Source organism: Macaca thibetana, chromosome 7, assembly GCF_024542745.1.
Source record: "Macaca thibetana thibetana isolate TM-01 chromosome 7, ASM2454274v1, whole genome shotgun sequence".
NCBI classification, from domain to species: Eukaryota; Metazoa; Chordata; class Mammalia; order Primates; family Cercopithecidae; genus Macaca; species Macaca thibetana.
Genome location: NC_065584.1, coordinates 161061107 through 161077789, shown reverse-complemented (window position 1 = coordinate 161077789; position 16683 = coordinate 161061107). Strand labels below are relative to the sequence as shown.

Here is a 16683-nt window from a genome sequence, read left to right as displayed (position 1 = left end):
GTTATATGCTCTCTCTCTAAAAATAACTTTTAAGGCAGGCATGGTGGCTCAGTGTCATTCTAGCACTTTGGGAGGCCAAGGCAGGAGGATCATTTGAGCCCAGGAGTTGGAGACTGGCCTAGGCAACATAGTGAGAACCCCATCTCTCCAAAAAATAAAATAATTATCTGAGCATGGTGGTACACCCCTGTGGTCCCAGCTACTCAGGAGGTTGAGGTGGGAGGATCACTTGAGCCCAGGAGATCAAGGCTTCTGTGAGCTGATTGTACAACTGCACTCCAGCCTGAGCAACACAATGAGACTCTGTCTCAAAGTAATAATGAAAATAACAATTGTTACATAGTACAATGAAGAAAGCTTATGGATGATTAAACTCCCAGATGTCTAAGTGGCCTCTAGGAGAATAATTTACCATCAATAACTAAACAAATCTCTGCTTATTGCCATGAAGCAGGTTACACATTCCCAAAAGACAAACACGTCAATGCAAATCAACATCTGCTATTCAAAATGTTTGTTCTTGTGCCTTTGAATTTGAGGCTCATGTTTGAAATTTGTTTATTGTCTCTGACCATGCGTCTTAATGTGTGTAGCATGTTTCTCTGGATTAGCAGTTACCTGGACTATACCATGTTCCAATCTTAGACATTCTGGCATATTCTGCACATCTCTCTGAGGAACCCCTCTAAGGGAAATACACAGATGTTGGATATCATGTAGCCTGTATTTTGAGTCATGCTACATCAAAATACTTAATGTGTTTTTTAATACCAGCTGTTTTCACCACATACAGTGCCAGGTAGGTAGAAACTTAATTTTACTTCTAGAGATTTGAATTATTTTTAATCCACAGTCTTATCCTCCTGCCTCCACCTCCCAAAGTGCTGGGATTATAAGTATGAGTTACCACGCCTGGCCTGCATTTAAGAATATTTTTATAGCAAATAAGAGAAATGTTTGATAGCTTTTATAAGAGATAGAAGTAATTTGCTTGTTTTATTAATCTATTTGCTATGTACATAAGGACTTAAAGCTGTTTAACGTCCCTTAATAACAGGCTGACAAGATAGTTTAGCTTTCATATTGTTAGAATATCCCAGAATAATTTTATTTATTTTTATTTTTATTTTTGTTGAGACAGAGTCTCACTGCTGGAGTGCAGTGGCACGATCTCTGCTCACTGCAACCTCTGTCTCCCGGGTTCAAACAAGTCTCCTGCCTCAGTCTCCCAAGTAGTTGGGATTACAGGCACACGCCACCATGCCTGGCTAATGTTTGTATTTTTAGTAGAGACGGGTTTTACCATGTTGGCCAGGCTAGTCTCGAACTCCTGACCTCAGGTGATTCGCCCATCCTGGCATCCCAAAGTGCTGGGATTACAGGCGTGAGCCACTGTACCTATCCTCCAGAATAATAATTTTTAAATAATAAATGAAGGACAAAATAGTTTGCACTACAAAGGCTGTGGATTTGGGTATGGATTTGTTACTTTTTCACCTAGAATCAGTTTTTTTTTGGTAAGTCAAAAGAAGAACTTTAAAGAAAAAATGATTTTAAATCTTTAGTACTGAGATGGGCTAGTTGTGGGTAAGAGAGAATTTTATTACATTCCAACCCAGAAATTTCTGATAAACTTACAATATTGACACAGATGCATCAAATCCTATTTTTAGACATTTTAAGAATGTTAATATATTGTAAGGGAAGTTAAAATGGAACTATCAGTCTGTGTAGAATGTTTTCTTGGTAAAAGTCAAAACTCTTTGTTTTTATTTCACAGACAATTGTGGCTATTAATAAAGACCCAGAAGCTCCAATTTTCCAAGTGGCAGATTATGGAATAGTTGCAGATTTATTTAAGGTAAGCTGCTATTATCTGGATTGTCATCCGAGAAACTCTTAGAATTGGTCAGGGACGAAGCTATTAAAAGAAAACATCATGTGTTTGTGTGTCTATGTTTATATATATACTGTTAATATATGTACACAATTTTGACCTACTTAAAGGTTAAGTTGCTCTAAGATTAGATATGTGTTGTTTATATAGAGCATTATAACTTTGCTTTTAAAAAAGAGTCCAAATTGTCTTTAAAATATCCACATGGCGGCCGGGCGCCGTGGCTTACACCTGTAATCCCAGCACTTTGGGAGACCAAGGCAGGTGGATCACGAGGTCAGGAGATCGAGACCATCCTGGCTAACACGGTGAAACCCCATCTCTACTAAAAAATACAAAAATTTAGCCAGGTGTGGTAACGGGCACCTGTAGTCCCAGCTACTCGGGAGGCTGAGGCAGGAGAATGGCGTAAACCCAGGAGGCAGAGCTTGCAGTGAGCAGAGATTGTGCCACTGCACTCCAGCCTGGGTGACAGAGTGAGACTCTGTCTCAAAAAAAAAAAAAAAATACTCACATGGTTTTTGGCATCTCATGTGCTAAGTTAATGCACAATGTGAAGTGATTCAAGTAATTTATAACCTAGAATCATATTTGGCAGGTACCCTAAAGAAATTAACATCAAACCCCCTTATTCAGGAATTTGCCAAGAATGCTAGAGCTTTTCAGGGTAGAGTAGGCACTCATATCCAGCTTATCTGACTCAATAAGAATGCTCTGCTTGCTGTGTTTGTGGGTTAATGGCCTTCCTTAGCTGATGAGTGTAGGGAGAGCACTTATTTCCCACTCCTCACACTCCACTTTTGAGTGTTCCTTCTCTCTTGCCGTTAACTCCATATTTGACCTTCCCATGAGAAAAATTACTTTCATGATATTAATTAGTGAATTACAGATGATGAGCACTTGATACTCATTTGGCCACATTTAAAGGTCATGGCCTGGTCTCTTTTCCCTGGGTCTGCCTACACGTTTCTAGGTTATCTTATGCAGAAATCACTCATGCAGGAATTGACACTCTGAAAATATAATCCAACCCTAGGAGAAGTGGGTTTGCTGGGGTAAGGAACCCCTCACGTAGAACCACAGTGAGGGGCTATGGGCCTCATGGAGAGGCTGTAGCCTGAGAACAGAGCTACAGGTGGTCCCATCAGCAAGAGGATTGGCCTATTTCCGTGACTTCACCAGCACTGCACATGATCTAGAGGAACTAGTGACAGTGCTTGGAGAGCACATTTGTATTTTGAAGTATATGTTCATGCTCAGTGAAGGATGGAAATAGGACCCTGGAGCCAATTACTCCATGATGGCTCAGACTGCATGCAAAGACTAGGATGGGGCTCTTGCTCTGGCTCAGTGTTGGGCATACTTCCCCTCAGAAGGCCCCTGCCGTAGAGCTTAGATCTTGTCTTGGGAAAAACATTACCCCTCTTCAGTAACCCTGAAGCTCTGTATCTGGTATTTGGGGTTCAGGTAGGTCATCTGCTCGTGTTGCCTGGCCCAAGTGTGTAAGAACAAACAGTAAGGTCAGTTATTTTCCCACTAAGATGTTCCAGTGGGAAGGGGAGCTGATATGAAAAAGAGAATTTTTTTTCTCTGTATAATGATAACTTTGTTCAAGTAGTAAGAATTCAGTTCCTTACTATTGGTATGAATAGAGGGGTAAATATTCTTTTTATTTAAAAGCAAAATTAAATACTTTCTGAACCTTATCCATGTTTGCAAGTAGATGTCTACTGTATTGCCTTTTTTCCTCAAGAGAATATTTTAATAAACTTATAAGTAATTTTGTTTAAGTTAGATTCTTCTGTCTGCCTGTGTACTATGTGTTAAAACTCACATGGCAGCTTTCATGATAAGATAAACTGTTAAGCAGTTGGAAATTTTCAGTGTTCTTCCAATGGACACCTGCCTTAGGGCAGGAGCTTCTTTGTAGTCATTGTTGATGGAATGGGGTCACACACATTGTGGTCCTGCATTAAGGGCAGCTCCCAGGTTTGGCATGAGAATGTGTGTGTGTGTGTGTGGACACAGAGGTATCTCAGTGAGAAAGAGTCCTAAGACAGTGAAGTGGAACGAGGCCTTAAAAATCATCTAGTCAGCTGACTTCCAGTTTCAGGTTCTCAGGCTCCTTTTGTATTTTAGGAAGCCCGCTTTGGACTAGAGAGAGCTTCAGACAAAGATACTGTGTTTATTTGCTTTTAGCTAGAATTGTATTAAGGCAATGACTATCTCATACAGCTTAGAAGTTCTGAAGTACATGGCCAGGAGCGGTGGCTCACACCTGCAATCCCAGCACTTTGGGATGCTGAGGTGGGCGGATCACCTGAGCTCAGGAGTTTGAGACCAGCCTGGGCAAGATGGTGAAACCCTGTCTCTACTAAAAATGTGAAAAATTAGCCAAGCATGGTAATGCATGCCTGTAATCCCAGCTACTCGAGAGGCTAGGGCACAAGAATCACTTGAGCCTGGGAGGCAGAGTTTGCAGTGAGCCAAGATGGTGCCACTGGACTCCAGCCTGGGCAACAGAGCAAGAATCTGTCTCAAAAAAATAAAAATAGGCCGGGCACGGTGGCTCACGCCTGTAATCCCAGCACTTTGGGAGGCCGAGGAAAGGTGGATCACTTGAGTCCAGAAGTAGGACACCAGCCTGGGCAACATGGTGAAACCCCATCTCTACAAAAAGTACAAAAATTAGCCAGGTCTGGTGACATGTGCCTGTGGTCCCAGCTACTGGGGAGACTGAGGTAGGAGGATCACGTGAGCCCAGGAGATTGAGACTGCAGTGAGCCATGATTACACCACTGCACTTTGGCCTGGGCAACAGAGTAAGACCCTGTCTCAAAAAAAAAAAAAAAAAAAAAAATCAGTTTGGGGGAAAAAAACTACAGATTATAAAAATACTAAACATATGGCAGACTCCTGTTTGTTACTGTGTGAGTAACACAAGCCAGGTACATTCTTTTTAAGTTGCCTGTTCCAGAGAGATGTGATTTGGGACAATCAGCAGGTTATGGGCACAACTAAGCCAGGGTCCTGCTTCTGTTCCCCCTCTCTTTCATCTCTCTGCCTCTCTGGCTCAGCAGGTACTACAGCTGAGTGGCTCACTACTACTATTGTGTACCTTGGATAAGGTGCAGTAAAAAGAATCGCACCTTTGACAGACTCTAGGAACCTACAGAGTACGCATCAAGTCGTTTTCTCAGCTGAAATCAGAATGAGCACATTGTAGGTGAATACTGTAGTAATTCTGACAGAAGAGTGCAGACAAAGTGGTTTGGTGAATATACTCCTCACTGGGGCGACCCCAGTTTTAAAAAATCAAATATTTAAAGAAAATATTTTAAAAATAAAATATTTAATACTTTTGATTTTAAAAAATCAAAAATACAATATTTGTATAATATTTCTTAATGTTATATATTTTTATATTTTTAATATAATTTTTGTTATTTTTTGTAGTTTATGTATTGTAATTATATAAGAAATATATAAGAATATATTTATATAATGTTAAGAAATACAATTATACAAATTATGGGTGAGAATTAGCATTATCTATTTTGGATTATGATCTAAAGAAAATGGAAGTCAAATAATAGCGTACGAAAAGGACTTTTTTAGCCTAATTTTCGTGTGAAAAATTTAAATTGCAAATTGCATCATGTGTAGCATGTATATACAGCTGTTAGACTAATAATTCCCTAGGTGATATTTTGCTCACCAAGTAGAACCGTATCTGGAGTAAAAATGTATACGCATAACATTTTATTCTCTTACATTCATTGTTTTGCTTGACCCTTCAATAACCATTAGTTATGAAGGACAAGTTTTTTTTTTTTTTTTTTGGCCTTAGAAATAATATGTTATAGTAATTAAGAGCTTTAATTCCAATTCTGCCTTGGCCGCATACTAGTTAAACTATCTTGGCTAAGATTTTAATCTCTGGACGTCAGCTTCCTTGTAAGTAATGTAAATATTACACTACCTCTTTAATGAAGATGAAATGAAATTATACTGCACCTAATACTAATAGAGCCTGTGATAAACATTAGCCTGCCTGTTCTGTCCAGGTACATAGTAGGTACTCAGTAAATGGTAAATATTATAATTGTAGTTACTGTGATAGGGCATAGGGCACCACCTATTTTTTGTTTAATATTAAACAGCTTTACTGAGATATAATTCATGTACCATAAAACTCACCATCTAAAAATGTACAATTCAGTGGGTTTTAGTATTTTCACAGTTACACAACCACTATCACACATTTCATCACACCAAAAAGAACTCCATACCTATCAGCATTCATTCCCTGTTTTATGTTCTGCATCCTCAGACCCCAGCCCCAGCTCCTGGCAACCACTAATCTACTTTCTGTTTCTATAGATTTGCCAGTCCTGTATGTTTCATATAAATGGAGTTATGTAATATGTGATCTTTGTGATTGGCTTCTTTCAGTTAGCATAAGGTTTTCAAAGTTCATCCATGTTATAGCCTGTATTAGTACTTTCTTTTTCTTGCCAAATAATATCCATTATAGGGGTATGTAACATTTTGTTTATTCATTTATCATTTGATGGACATGTTGAGTTTTTCCCCTTTTTGGCTATTAAGAATAATGCTGCTATGAACATTCACGTATGAGGTTTTGTGCAGACCTATGTTTTCATTTCTTTTGGATGGATATCTAGAAATGGAATTGCTGGGTCACCTGGTAACTCTGAGTTTAACATTTTGAATAACCATCAGGTTGTTTTCAGAGTGGCTGCCCCCTTTTACATTCCCACCAAAAATGTGTGAGGACTCTGGTTTTTCTATATACTCATTAATGTATGTTATTGTCTGTCTTTTTAAATATAGCCCTTCTAATGAGTGTGAGGTGGTATCTCATTGTGATTTTGATTTGCATTTCCCTGATGGCAAATGACTTTTAGTATCTTTTCATCTGCTTATTGGCCATTTGTATATTTTCTTTGGAGAAAGTTTATTCAGATCCTTTGTAATTTTTAAATCACATTATCTTTTTGTTCTTGAGTTGTTAGTGTTCTTTATATATCATAGATATAAGTCCCTTATTGAGTATTTGATTTGCAAATATTTTCTCCCGTTGTGTGGGTTGTCTTTTCACTTTCTTAATGGTGTCCTTTAAAGCATGAAAGTTTTAAATTTTGTCAATGCCTATGAAAAAGGGGAAGAAAAAGTTTTAAAATAAAGTTTTAAATTTTGATGAAATCCAGCTTACCAATTTTTTCTTTGTTGCTTATGCTTGAAGTCTCATATCTAAAAACCCATTGCCAGCCAGGCACGGTGATTTCACACCTGTAATCCCAGCACTGGGAGGCCAAGGTGGTTGGATCACTTGATGTCATGAGTTTGAGACCAGCCTGGCCAACATGGTGAAACCCCATCTCTACCAAAAAATACAAAAATTAGCTAGGCATGGTGGCCAGCTACTCGGGAGGCTGAGGTGGAAGAATCACTTGAACTTGGGAGGAGGCAGAAGTTGCAGTGAGCCAAGACTGCAAGTATCTGCTCAAGCCCCTACTTTCAGTTCTTTTGGGTTTATAATTAGGAGTAGAATTGCTGGGTCATATGAATTCCATGTTTAGCTTTTTGAAGAACCTTCAAACTGCTTTCCATAGAAGTTGCATGATTTTACGTTCCCACCAGCAGTGCACAAGGGTTCCAGTTTTTCTGCATCCTCAGTAACACTTGTTATTTTCTGTTTTTTAATTCTAGTCATCCTAGTAGGTATGAAGTGGTATCTCATTGTGACTTTGATTTGTGTTTTCCTAATAACTAGTGATGTTAAGCACATAAGCATATGAAAAGATGTTCACTGGCCATTCGTATATCTCCTTTAGAGAAATGTTTATCCACCTCTTTTGCCCATTTTCAGTTGGACTGTTTCTCTTTTTGTTGACTTGTGTGAATTCTTTACATATAATGGATACTAAACACTTATCAGAGATACGATTTCCAAACATTTGCTCATTCTGTAGGTTAGCTTTTCACCTTCTTGAGAATATCCTTTGATGTGCAAGTTTTAGATTGTGATGAAGTCCAATTTATCTTTTTTTTATTTTGTTGCTTGTGCTTTTGGCATCATATCTGAGAATCCATTGCCAAATCTTGGCTCATGAAGATTCACCCCTGTTTTCTTATAAGAGTTTTATGGTTTTAGCTCATATATTTAGGTTGTTGATCCATTTTGAGTTAATTTTTGTATATGGTGTGAGGTAGGAGTCCATCTTCATTCTTTGGCATGTGATTATCCAGTTGTCCCAGCACCACCTATCTGTTCAAAGAGACTATTCTGTTCGCATTGAATGACCTCGGCAAACCACTTATCTTTCTAAACCTTCTTTTCTTTCCTCTTCTCCCCTATAGTCACTACAATCTCTTTACTATCTCGGGAACCTGCAGTTGTTTATCTCTGTCTGTGCCTCATTTTTTTGCCTAGAATCCTTTTTTTCTTTAGTTTGATGTTCTGAATTTTCCTAATCCACACTGATCTTCCTCAGGACTCGAATTTGGAGCTTTTAATGCTATTCTCTTCTCCTTCTCCTGCATTCCAGTATAAGATGAGCACACTTCTGATTGGGTGATTCATAGGCCTCTGTCTGTTCTTGCCAACTAGGAGGCAGAACTCCTCTGTTACTCCCATAGTGACAGAGAGCTTCTCTGTTTGCCTTAGTACTACCTTGAGGAAGTACTAAGTGAATGAGTGAAACATACTTGTACTGTGATTTATATCAGTAGGTTGTCTTTTTTAAAAAAAACTTAGGTGACTTTTATTGGGTCTTACTGAGTAGGGAGTTGCCTCTGCAATATCTAAAAGAGAATAGAAATAAGAAGATCTTTCAGTGTGCTCAGGCCATCAGACACTCAATGAACCTGAGTTAACATTTCCTTTTTCCTAAATAAGGCATCATGTGGTATGCTTGAAAAGTGTATAGTTGGGCTGGCTGCAGTGGCTCACGCCTGTAATCCCAGCACTTTGGGAGCCCGAGGTGGGTGGATCACCTGAGGTCAGGAGGTCGAGACCAACCTGGTCAACTTGGTGAAACCCCATCTCTACTAAAAATACAAAAAAAATTAGCTGGGTATGGTGGCAAATGCCTAAAATCGCAGCTACTTGGGAGGCTGAGGCAGGAGAATTGCTTGAACCTGGGAGGCAGAGGTTGCAGTGAGCCGAGACGGCGCCATTGCACTCCAGCCTGGGCGACAAGAGCGAAACTCTGTCTCAAAAAAAAAAAAAAAAAGTGTGTGGTTGATCTAATAAAAAAAGATACAGATGGTAGAGAAAATCCTCTCAACCCTTTCGTCGAGAGTGTGGTAAGGATATATTTGGTAAAATTTTGAAAAGTTATATATTCTAAACCAAATTAGTGTTTCACTTCGTGGTAAGAGAAGTTGGGCTTTATCCTATTTTTCATGAAATACACAGGTCCTGTGTGAAGCTCAGTTAGCATGTCATCCGTGTGACTGGCATGAGCTCATGGTCTCTCCATTGAGGAAAACTGGGAGAAGTGGTGCCAGCACTTAATGCCACCCCTGAGCAAATGCCTGCTGGCTCCATGGTAAACATGGGCCTTTTAATAGGCTGGAGACAAAGTGACATTCAGAAGAAACAACATGTCGACAATTTCCTTAATAAATTTTGTACGAACACATTATTTCCACCTAATGGAAATGTAGCTCTCTTAAATAATTGAGAGGCTATATTCATCAGTGGCGAGTTCAGCTGGGATCTTTGTGAGCTAAGGCAGCCGAAAGCCCCTTGGAAGACTGGGTAATTGATATTTTGCACAAGTGGCTGGACCAGTTTTCAGAGTGTCTGTGTGACATTCCCTGCAGCTCCCTCAGACAGCTCTCCTCTGTCCAAGCAGTTACAAAGCAGCTCTACACTGGAGGCTCCAGTTGCAGCCACTGTACTGCCACGACTAAGGGTTAGTAATTAATCCTTTTTAAAATGGGAGCCAACTCAGGCCATTTCCCCTTGCTGTGGTTTCTTACTGTCTGCTGACTGGCCACTGCATTAGCACACAAGGTCTTTTTTTTTTTTTTTTTTGAGACAGAGTCTTGCTCTGTCGCCCAGGCTGGGGTGCAGTGGCCGGATCTCAGCTCACTGCAAGCTCTGCCTCCCGGGTTTAGACCATTCTCCTGCCTCAGCCTCCCGAGTAGCTGGGACTACAGGCGCCCGCCACCTTGCCCGGCTAGTTTTTTGTATTTTTTAGTAGAGATGGGGTTTCACCGTGTTAGCCAGGATGGTCTCGATCTCCTGACCTCGTGATCCGCCCGTCTCGGCCTCCCAAAGTGCTGGGATTACAGGCTTGAGCCACCGCGCCCGGCCAAGGTCTTGATTTTAATAAAGCATGATGATATTGAATGTTCAGCATGTAGCACATTCCTGTGTGCCAGATGATAGTAGTATGCTGCTGAAAAAGCAACCAATATGTTTGTGAAATGAATGATGGATGAATGAATGAATGAACAGTGAGAGAACAAGTACTAGAGGAGGTTAGCAGGGGTCATAACTGCAGCAAGCTAGAGACTTTGGTGTGGACTTCGAAGGGAAGTCAGGAATGCAGTTAAGGGTGGGAAGAATGCCAAGGAAAATACGAAGGTAAATACACAGTACTTTTCACCCAGACAAGAAAAATTGGGCTTCCTGTTTCTAGGATGCCTTCTTGAAATTTGTGGTTGGGTCAAAAAGCCGAAAGGTAGCAGTGTGTGCAGTCGTTCATGCCTGTAATCTCAACACTTTAGGAGACTGAGGCAGGCAGATCACCAGAGCCCAGGAGTTCGAGACTAGCCTGGGCAACGTGACGAAACCCTGTCTCTACAAAAATTAGCCAGATTGGTGGCTACTGAGGTGGGAGGATTGATTGACCCCAGGAGGTGGATGCTGCATTGAGCTATAATTGCACCACTGCACTGCAGCCTGGGTGACAGAGTGAGAGCCTGTCTCAAAAAACGAAAAAAAAAAAAAAAAAAAAAAAAAAAAGGCACCTAGGCAATGAGTGGGCTGTAGGCCCTGCCAGCCCTGGGTCCTGGGTCCTGGGTAGTCTCCCTGGGTGGGAAGAGAGACTACTGGAGAACAGGGGGTTCCTGGTGGAGAGGAGGGGGCCTTCGTGCCTCAACAGTGATTCGTGTTGTTTCTTTTGGCCTCCCTGTACTGCTTACGGAGCTGTGACCGTATCACAGTGAAGGCTCTAGTTGCTTAATTACTTTTTGTTTTTATTTGCAGGTAGTTCCTGAAATGACTGAGATATTGAAGAAAAAATGAATCAGGATCATGCCTTAAAAAGAAAAATTACGTTAAAGTATTCCACTGAAATCACAGATATTTGTGGGTACTATAACAATCATTGGAAAGCATGGAGAGCTACATTTCATAATTTGAGGAAAATTTTCTAACAGATGCCAGAATGCTTGTTTATGGGATTACTATGTTTCCTTTGAATTATTTGTGGTTCCAAGCAGTTATTTTTTGAAATTTTTAAATTCTGTAATAAAATCTATAATAAAACTTTTCCACAGCTTTAAAACTATCAGAAATATGCCTAGCCTCTAGAGAAAATTGAAGAAAAGGAGTAAAAAACTTTTGTTTATTTATTTATTATTTTTGCCTTTCTTGTTCATGGAGAGCTCTATGTTTTAGGAAGATTGTAAACATGATTGTCTCCACCAGCCTAATCAACCTAACTAATCTCATTGTTGAAGGGCAAACCTCATAGGAGGAGGTAACTGAATTGGCAAGTACAGAGTTTAAAAGCATGGCTATAAAGCACGAATATTATCTTAAACATACTCCAGTCTTCAGAAAACCATAGCTAATGTGACAGAAGCAGACCTGACTAAAACCTGACCCAGCTCCATGTATTTAGTTGGCTTAAGGTAAATTTCATTTTCCATTTCATTTTAAGGTTTTGTCAGTTTATAGGACTTTTTTGTCTGTAAAGGAGGGAGAGTGGAGGAGGGGCTGCTTTGAGACAGCATGGCCTCTGATGCAAACAGATAGTTTGATGTTATTATAAACGTTCAAAATTCTGTGCAGAACAGAATGCTCTATGCTTTCTTTTGCCTTCTGTTGGCTTCTTTTGGGCTCTCTTAGGAAGCACCCAGGCCTGTGTAGTCACCTCTGGCACTCTCATTCTGCTCCCCAGGGCACAGCTGAGGTCCAAGAGTGTCACCAGGGCTGCAGCTGGTGTGGATGCAGGCCCAAGAGCAGAGGCTGGTGAGGCTTTGAACAGGCCTGCAGGAAGGCTTGGGTAGGTAGGTGAGTAGAACAAAGAGGGCTGCCCTCCTGAATCAGATCTGCAGAAGTGGTAGTAGTGACCTGGATCAAGCAGACAGTAGGGAAGAGAAGGGAAGTGGTAAGTGATGGAGGTGGCTAGAGTGCCTTTGTGTGGCCAGTCTGGGGCCCTTCCCCAGCTGACCAGTGAACCCTTTCTGATTTGTGTCACAATCAGTTGCTATAAAACACTTTTAAAAGTTGTATCTTTGGTATTTCATTCTTTTTTTAATGAGAGGAGAGCAGTAGAATGATGCCTCTTTGCAAGTAATGTCTGTTAGAATCGAAGAATCCTAGAATCTCTGAACCCAGTGATCATCTGGTCAGACCCCTTGTTGTATAGATGGAGATACTGAAGCACAGAGAAGTGAAGAAGGTAAAGTGACTTGGCCAAGACCACATGGCTTGAATCACCTTTGGGAGAGTAATTCCTATGTCTTGTTTTTATCTTTGAGGCTCTTCCTAAGAGGGCTAACCTTGCTCAGGATTTTCTCCATTTATCCCTCATCCCTATTGGATGCTATAACTGGGGGGCATGAGAGATGGCAAAGGTGATGGCTGCAGAGGCACCCCCAGTAGAAGGTGTGCTGGCTCAGGGAGGGACATCCCAGGTGATGCCTTGGCATAGTTCCTTGACTCAGAGTTGAACTGGTTGGTCTTTTTCTCTTTGCTCCCTCCTGTCATGGCTGCACTGCCTCAGCCCCAAGCAGCTGTTCACTGGACTAGTATTTACAGCTCATCATCCTCATAGCATTAAGTATAATGCTTACCATATACCAGGCACTGTTCTAGCACTTTATACATATTAAACCCCTTCAGTTATCATAGCACCCTGTAAGTTAGATGCTATTATTATCCGTCTTTTACAGATGGGGAAGCTGAGGCTCAAAGAGATGATATAACTTGCCTTAATTCGGACAGCTTATAAATGACAGTCAGGATTTGAAACCAGGCAGACTGGCTTCAGAGTGGTAACTTCACTAAGGATGTGATTCTCCCTCACCTCAGCTCAAGGGACAGTGCGACTGCACAGCACCCTCAGGTAAAGAGCACTAAGTACTTCATGCTGGGTGGGAGGGGCACATTTAGGACCCTGGTTGAGGAGGGATGGGCGTTCTGGAATAGTCCCTCCAGTGGGATTTTATTCAACTCAAAAGTCCCTCTGAGTGCTTACTTAGAGCTTACCATAAAAAGGCAGCCATGTGAGGTGGAGGCAAGTTGTTAAAACTATTATACATGCAAGAGGGAAATATATATAATGTGCCCTTTTAATCTGTTTTTTTTGGAAACCAAACAGTTCCTGTTGACTCTGCCCCTGTGTCCAGCCTTAGCACCCAGAGCAATAGCTCTAGAAATAGTATGGGGGAAAGGTGTTAGGGGTAGCTTTCTTTAATGCTTGCATATAGGTTTCCTGCCTTCCTCCCTCGTTTCTTTGATGTCTTTGGTTAACCTCACACAGCCTCTGGGAATTTGGTGGCCTGGTTATTTTGGCAGAACACAGAGTCCCTGGGAGGGCAGAAATAGGCCTGTTAGAAAGGCAGCCCTCTGAGGGCAGAGCCAAGCAGGTCCATGAGCTGAAGCTAATGGCCTATTCACTTGCAGAAGGCCTGAGGCCTAGTAATGGCCCTGGGCCCAGCTTCTTAGTAGTTGAGACAGCATCAGCTTTCCCCCAGGTCCCACTCTCTCTCAGCAATTCTGTAGGGACATGTTCCCTGCTGGGTTCTCTGGCTCACCAGCTGTGCTGTTTGGGACTCTGAAGAAAATACCTACAAGAGTATGGTCTAGCCATTGCCCCAAAGTAGCTTGTGGTCTTGACAGAGAGGACAGTATCCTTCCAGACTCTGAGAGTACAGGCTGTTGGAGCCACAGCCCCTGTCCTGAAGGATTTTACAGCTACCAGGAAAGATGAGATGAGACATCAGTAAAAGCAGAAAGTAGGTCTCAGGATGGACAGCATATACAGAGAAGGCTCCTCAGGAGGCTGGCATGGCCATTCCTCAGCGGGCAGCGGCCGTTCAATTGGTGTATGGGAGCAGAAGTGGCAAATGATATCAGAGCTCAGGTGCATGAGGCAGTGAGGGGCAGAAACACTGGGGTCGGGGAGGGGAGTGAGGGTGGTAGGTAGTTGAAGCCAGGTTGGAGAGGACATTGACTGACAGGCTGAGGAGGCCATTTTCGTTAGAGATCAGTGGTTCTCCCCTTAAGGAACACTGACATTTCCATTGGACCTGCGATGGTACTGTGAAAGTTACACCATACAGGACTTTTCCTGATTTGCAGGAAAAATTTATCAACAGCAGTTTCCCAGTCTTAAGTCTTTCTTGCATACTTCTTTGTAAACCTTTGGTAGCTGCTACCCCTTTTCTTCTTAAGAATGTGAGCAGATTCCAAGGTGACTGGACAGTACCAAGTGGATCTGAAGAAAGCAGCCACTGACCCACCACAGCTTTCGTTTTTGTCTTGGGATATATCAGGGATTTTGTTGAATATTTAAAATACTTTCTGCTAGTTGGTAATTGTTCCTTGTTTGTTAGATATGTCAGTGTATTAAGAGTGTCCCATAAAAACTGTATGACTTCCTGTGCCACCTGAACAAGTCTTAAGACACTGCTGGCAACAGGGAGCCATTTACAGTTTTTGAGGAAGGCCTATAACTTGGTGGTATATGCAGGACAGAGGGAGGGAGGAAAAGATGGAAGCCATTAGGGGCTGAATCCTCTGGCTTCAGATGGATTTGGCTGGGGATGGATTCCTGGAGATTGTGAAAATGGGTCCAGTGCTGTCGTCAAGGCTGGCATTGGGCAGGGCTCTTCTTCCCAGGATAGCAGTGGGAGCCCTGCTGCCTCCAGAGCCCGAGCATGTCTGCTGGGCTGGAAGGCTGGAAACCCCAGCCCTAGGTGCACTTTCTGCTCTGTTTCTGAAAGGGAGGGTCAGCTTGATTGCATTTCACGCTGTCTTTCACTAAGGGTTTTTGTTTGAGTTTACATAAAAGTGGACTGAAAAGGCTGGGAAACCCAGAGAATACCATTGATTGTAACAGATGGATTTGGTTAGCTGTTGCTGAGCTAAAGGAGGCTTGACTGATAACCTTGTGAAAAGTCCATGTAGGATGATACACTGCCACAATTTCTTATAGCTCTGGGGTTTTAAAAACATCTTTGTGGGGAGCAAATGAAGAAGAGTTGCTGATAATCCTTGGCTTATAAAGCACTTTCATGTATGTCACCCCATCAGTTGGGGAAAGAGTAGAAAACATTCAAGAACTCAGACTCTCAGGAGAGGAGGCAGTTTGCCCCAGGTCACAACACATGTGATAGAACTGGAACACAAACCAGAACTTTGGGCAAATACTACTTATTAAGAACTCCCTGCGTATTGGGTACATTACATACTCTTCTAATACAACCACCTCTAAAGTCTGTATCATTACGCCTACCTTCTGGATGAAGAAATGAGCAGAGAGGTAATGACCAGAGGCAGTTGGTGAGATGTGGGACCCGAACTGGACTCCAGGTCTGGAAAACTTGGCCTGTCTACTAGACTGTGGTCCTCCCATTCTCTCCAGGACTATATCCTCTGGTTTGCATTGCTTCAAAACAGCAGGCTTGTCATTGGAAGCAAGGAACACCGATGGAATTAGGGATTTTCTATGAAATAAGCTGGCATTTACTTACTGTGGCATCAGGACTGGTGAGAGGGAGGCCCTGGGGTGGCTTTATCTGCGTGACCTTTGCCTTCTTCATCTCCTACAACTAACTGGACATGTGGTTAAAGACAGGGTGAGTGCTTTCTTTTTGTGTGCTCACCTCCAGCTGTGTTTCCTTCCCAGCGTGGGCTATAGTATAGGGGACATTTGGGTCTGGGACCTGGGGACCACTGGGTGGACTGGATTCTCATCCTGTTCCTGTTACTGCCCCAGAGGCACCTTCCCTCCTTTCAGGTTTCATTTTCATCATCTGTAAAATGGCGACATGAACTAGATGATCTTTCTAGATAACAAGCTTTAACCTATGAGTGTATTGGTGGGTGTCCTACAAGGTGAGTAGATGGAGACGGTGAATACTGTTTTTGAGGGCTTCTTATGCCCAGGATGCTATGCTGAGCCCTTTACATACATTGTCTCATTTACGTCTTATAACCTTACAAGGTGTAGGTTTGACCTGGGGCAAACTACCTCCTCCCGAGAGTCTGATTTCTTGAATGTTTCCTACTCTTTCCCCCACTGATGGGGTGACATACATGAAAGTGCTTTATAAGCCAAGGATTATCAGCAACTCTTCTTCAGATGAGAAAACAGCTTAAAACACTTGCCCAAGGACTCATGGCTAGTAAATAGTGACCACAGGCCAGTCTGCTCCCAACCACATGCCATATCCCGAGTGCCTCAATGGGAGTGCAGAGGATGGACCTAATCTAGCCTGACTGGGGTGGGCTGCAGTGCAGGGCAACAAGATATGACGACCTCACCAAGTTGAGAAGGAGCAGCAAA

General features: G+C 42.1%; 1 protein-coding gene across 2 annotated transcripts in view; it reads left to right on the top strand.

The window, feature by feature from the left end:
- ETFA (electron transfer flavoprotein subunit alpha) overlaps nucleotides 1–11451 on the top strand; it is a 102372-nt gene extending 90921 nt beyond the window's left edge. For both annotated transcript variants that reach the window (XM_050799896.1, XM_050799897.1), the window contains 2 exons: nucleotides 1781–1861; nucleotides 11148–11451. In XM_050799896.1, coding sequence (XP_050655853.1) covers nucleotides 1781–1861; nucleotides 11148–11186 — 120 coding nt within the window. In that variant the 3' untranslated portion in view covers nucleotides 11187–11451. The remainder of the gene's footprint in view (nucleotides 1–1780; nucleotides 1862–11147) is intronic.
- The last annotated feature ends 5232 nt before the right edge of the window (nucleotides 11452–16683 follow it).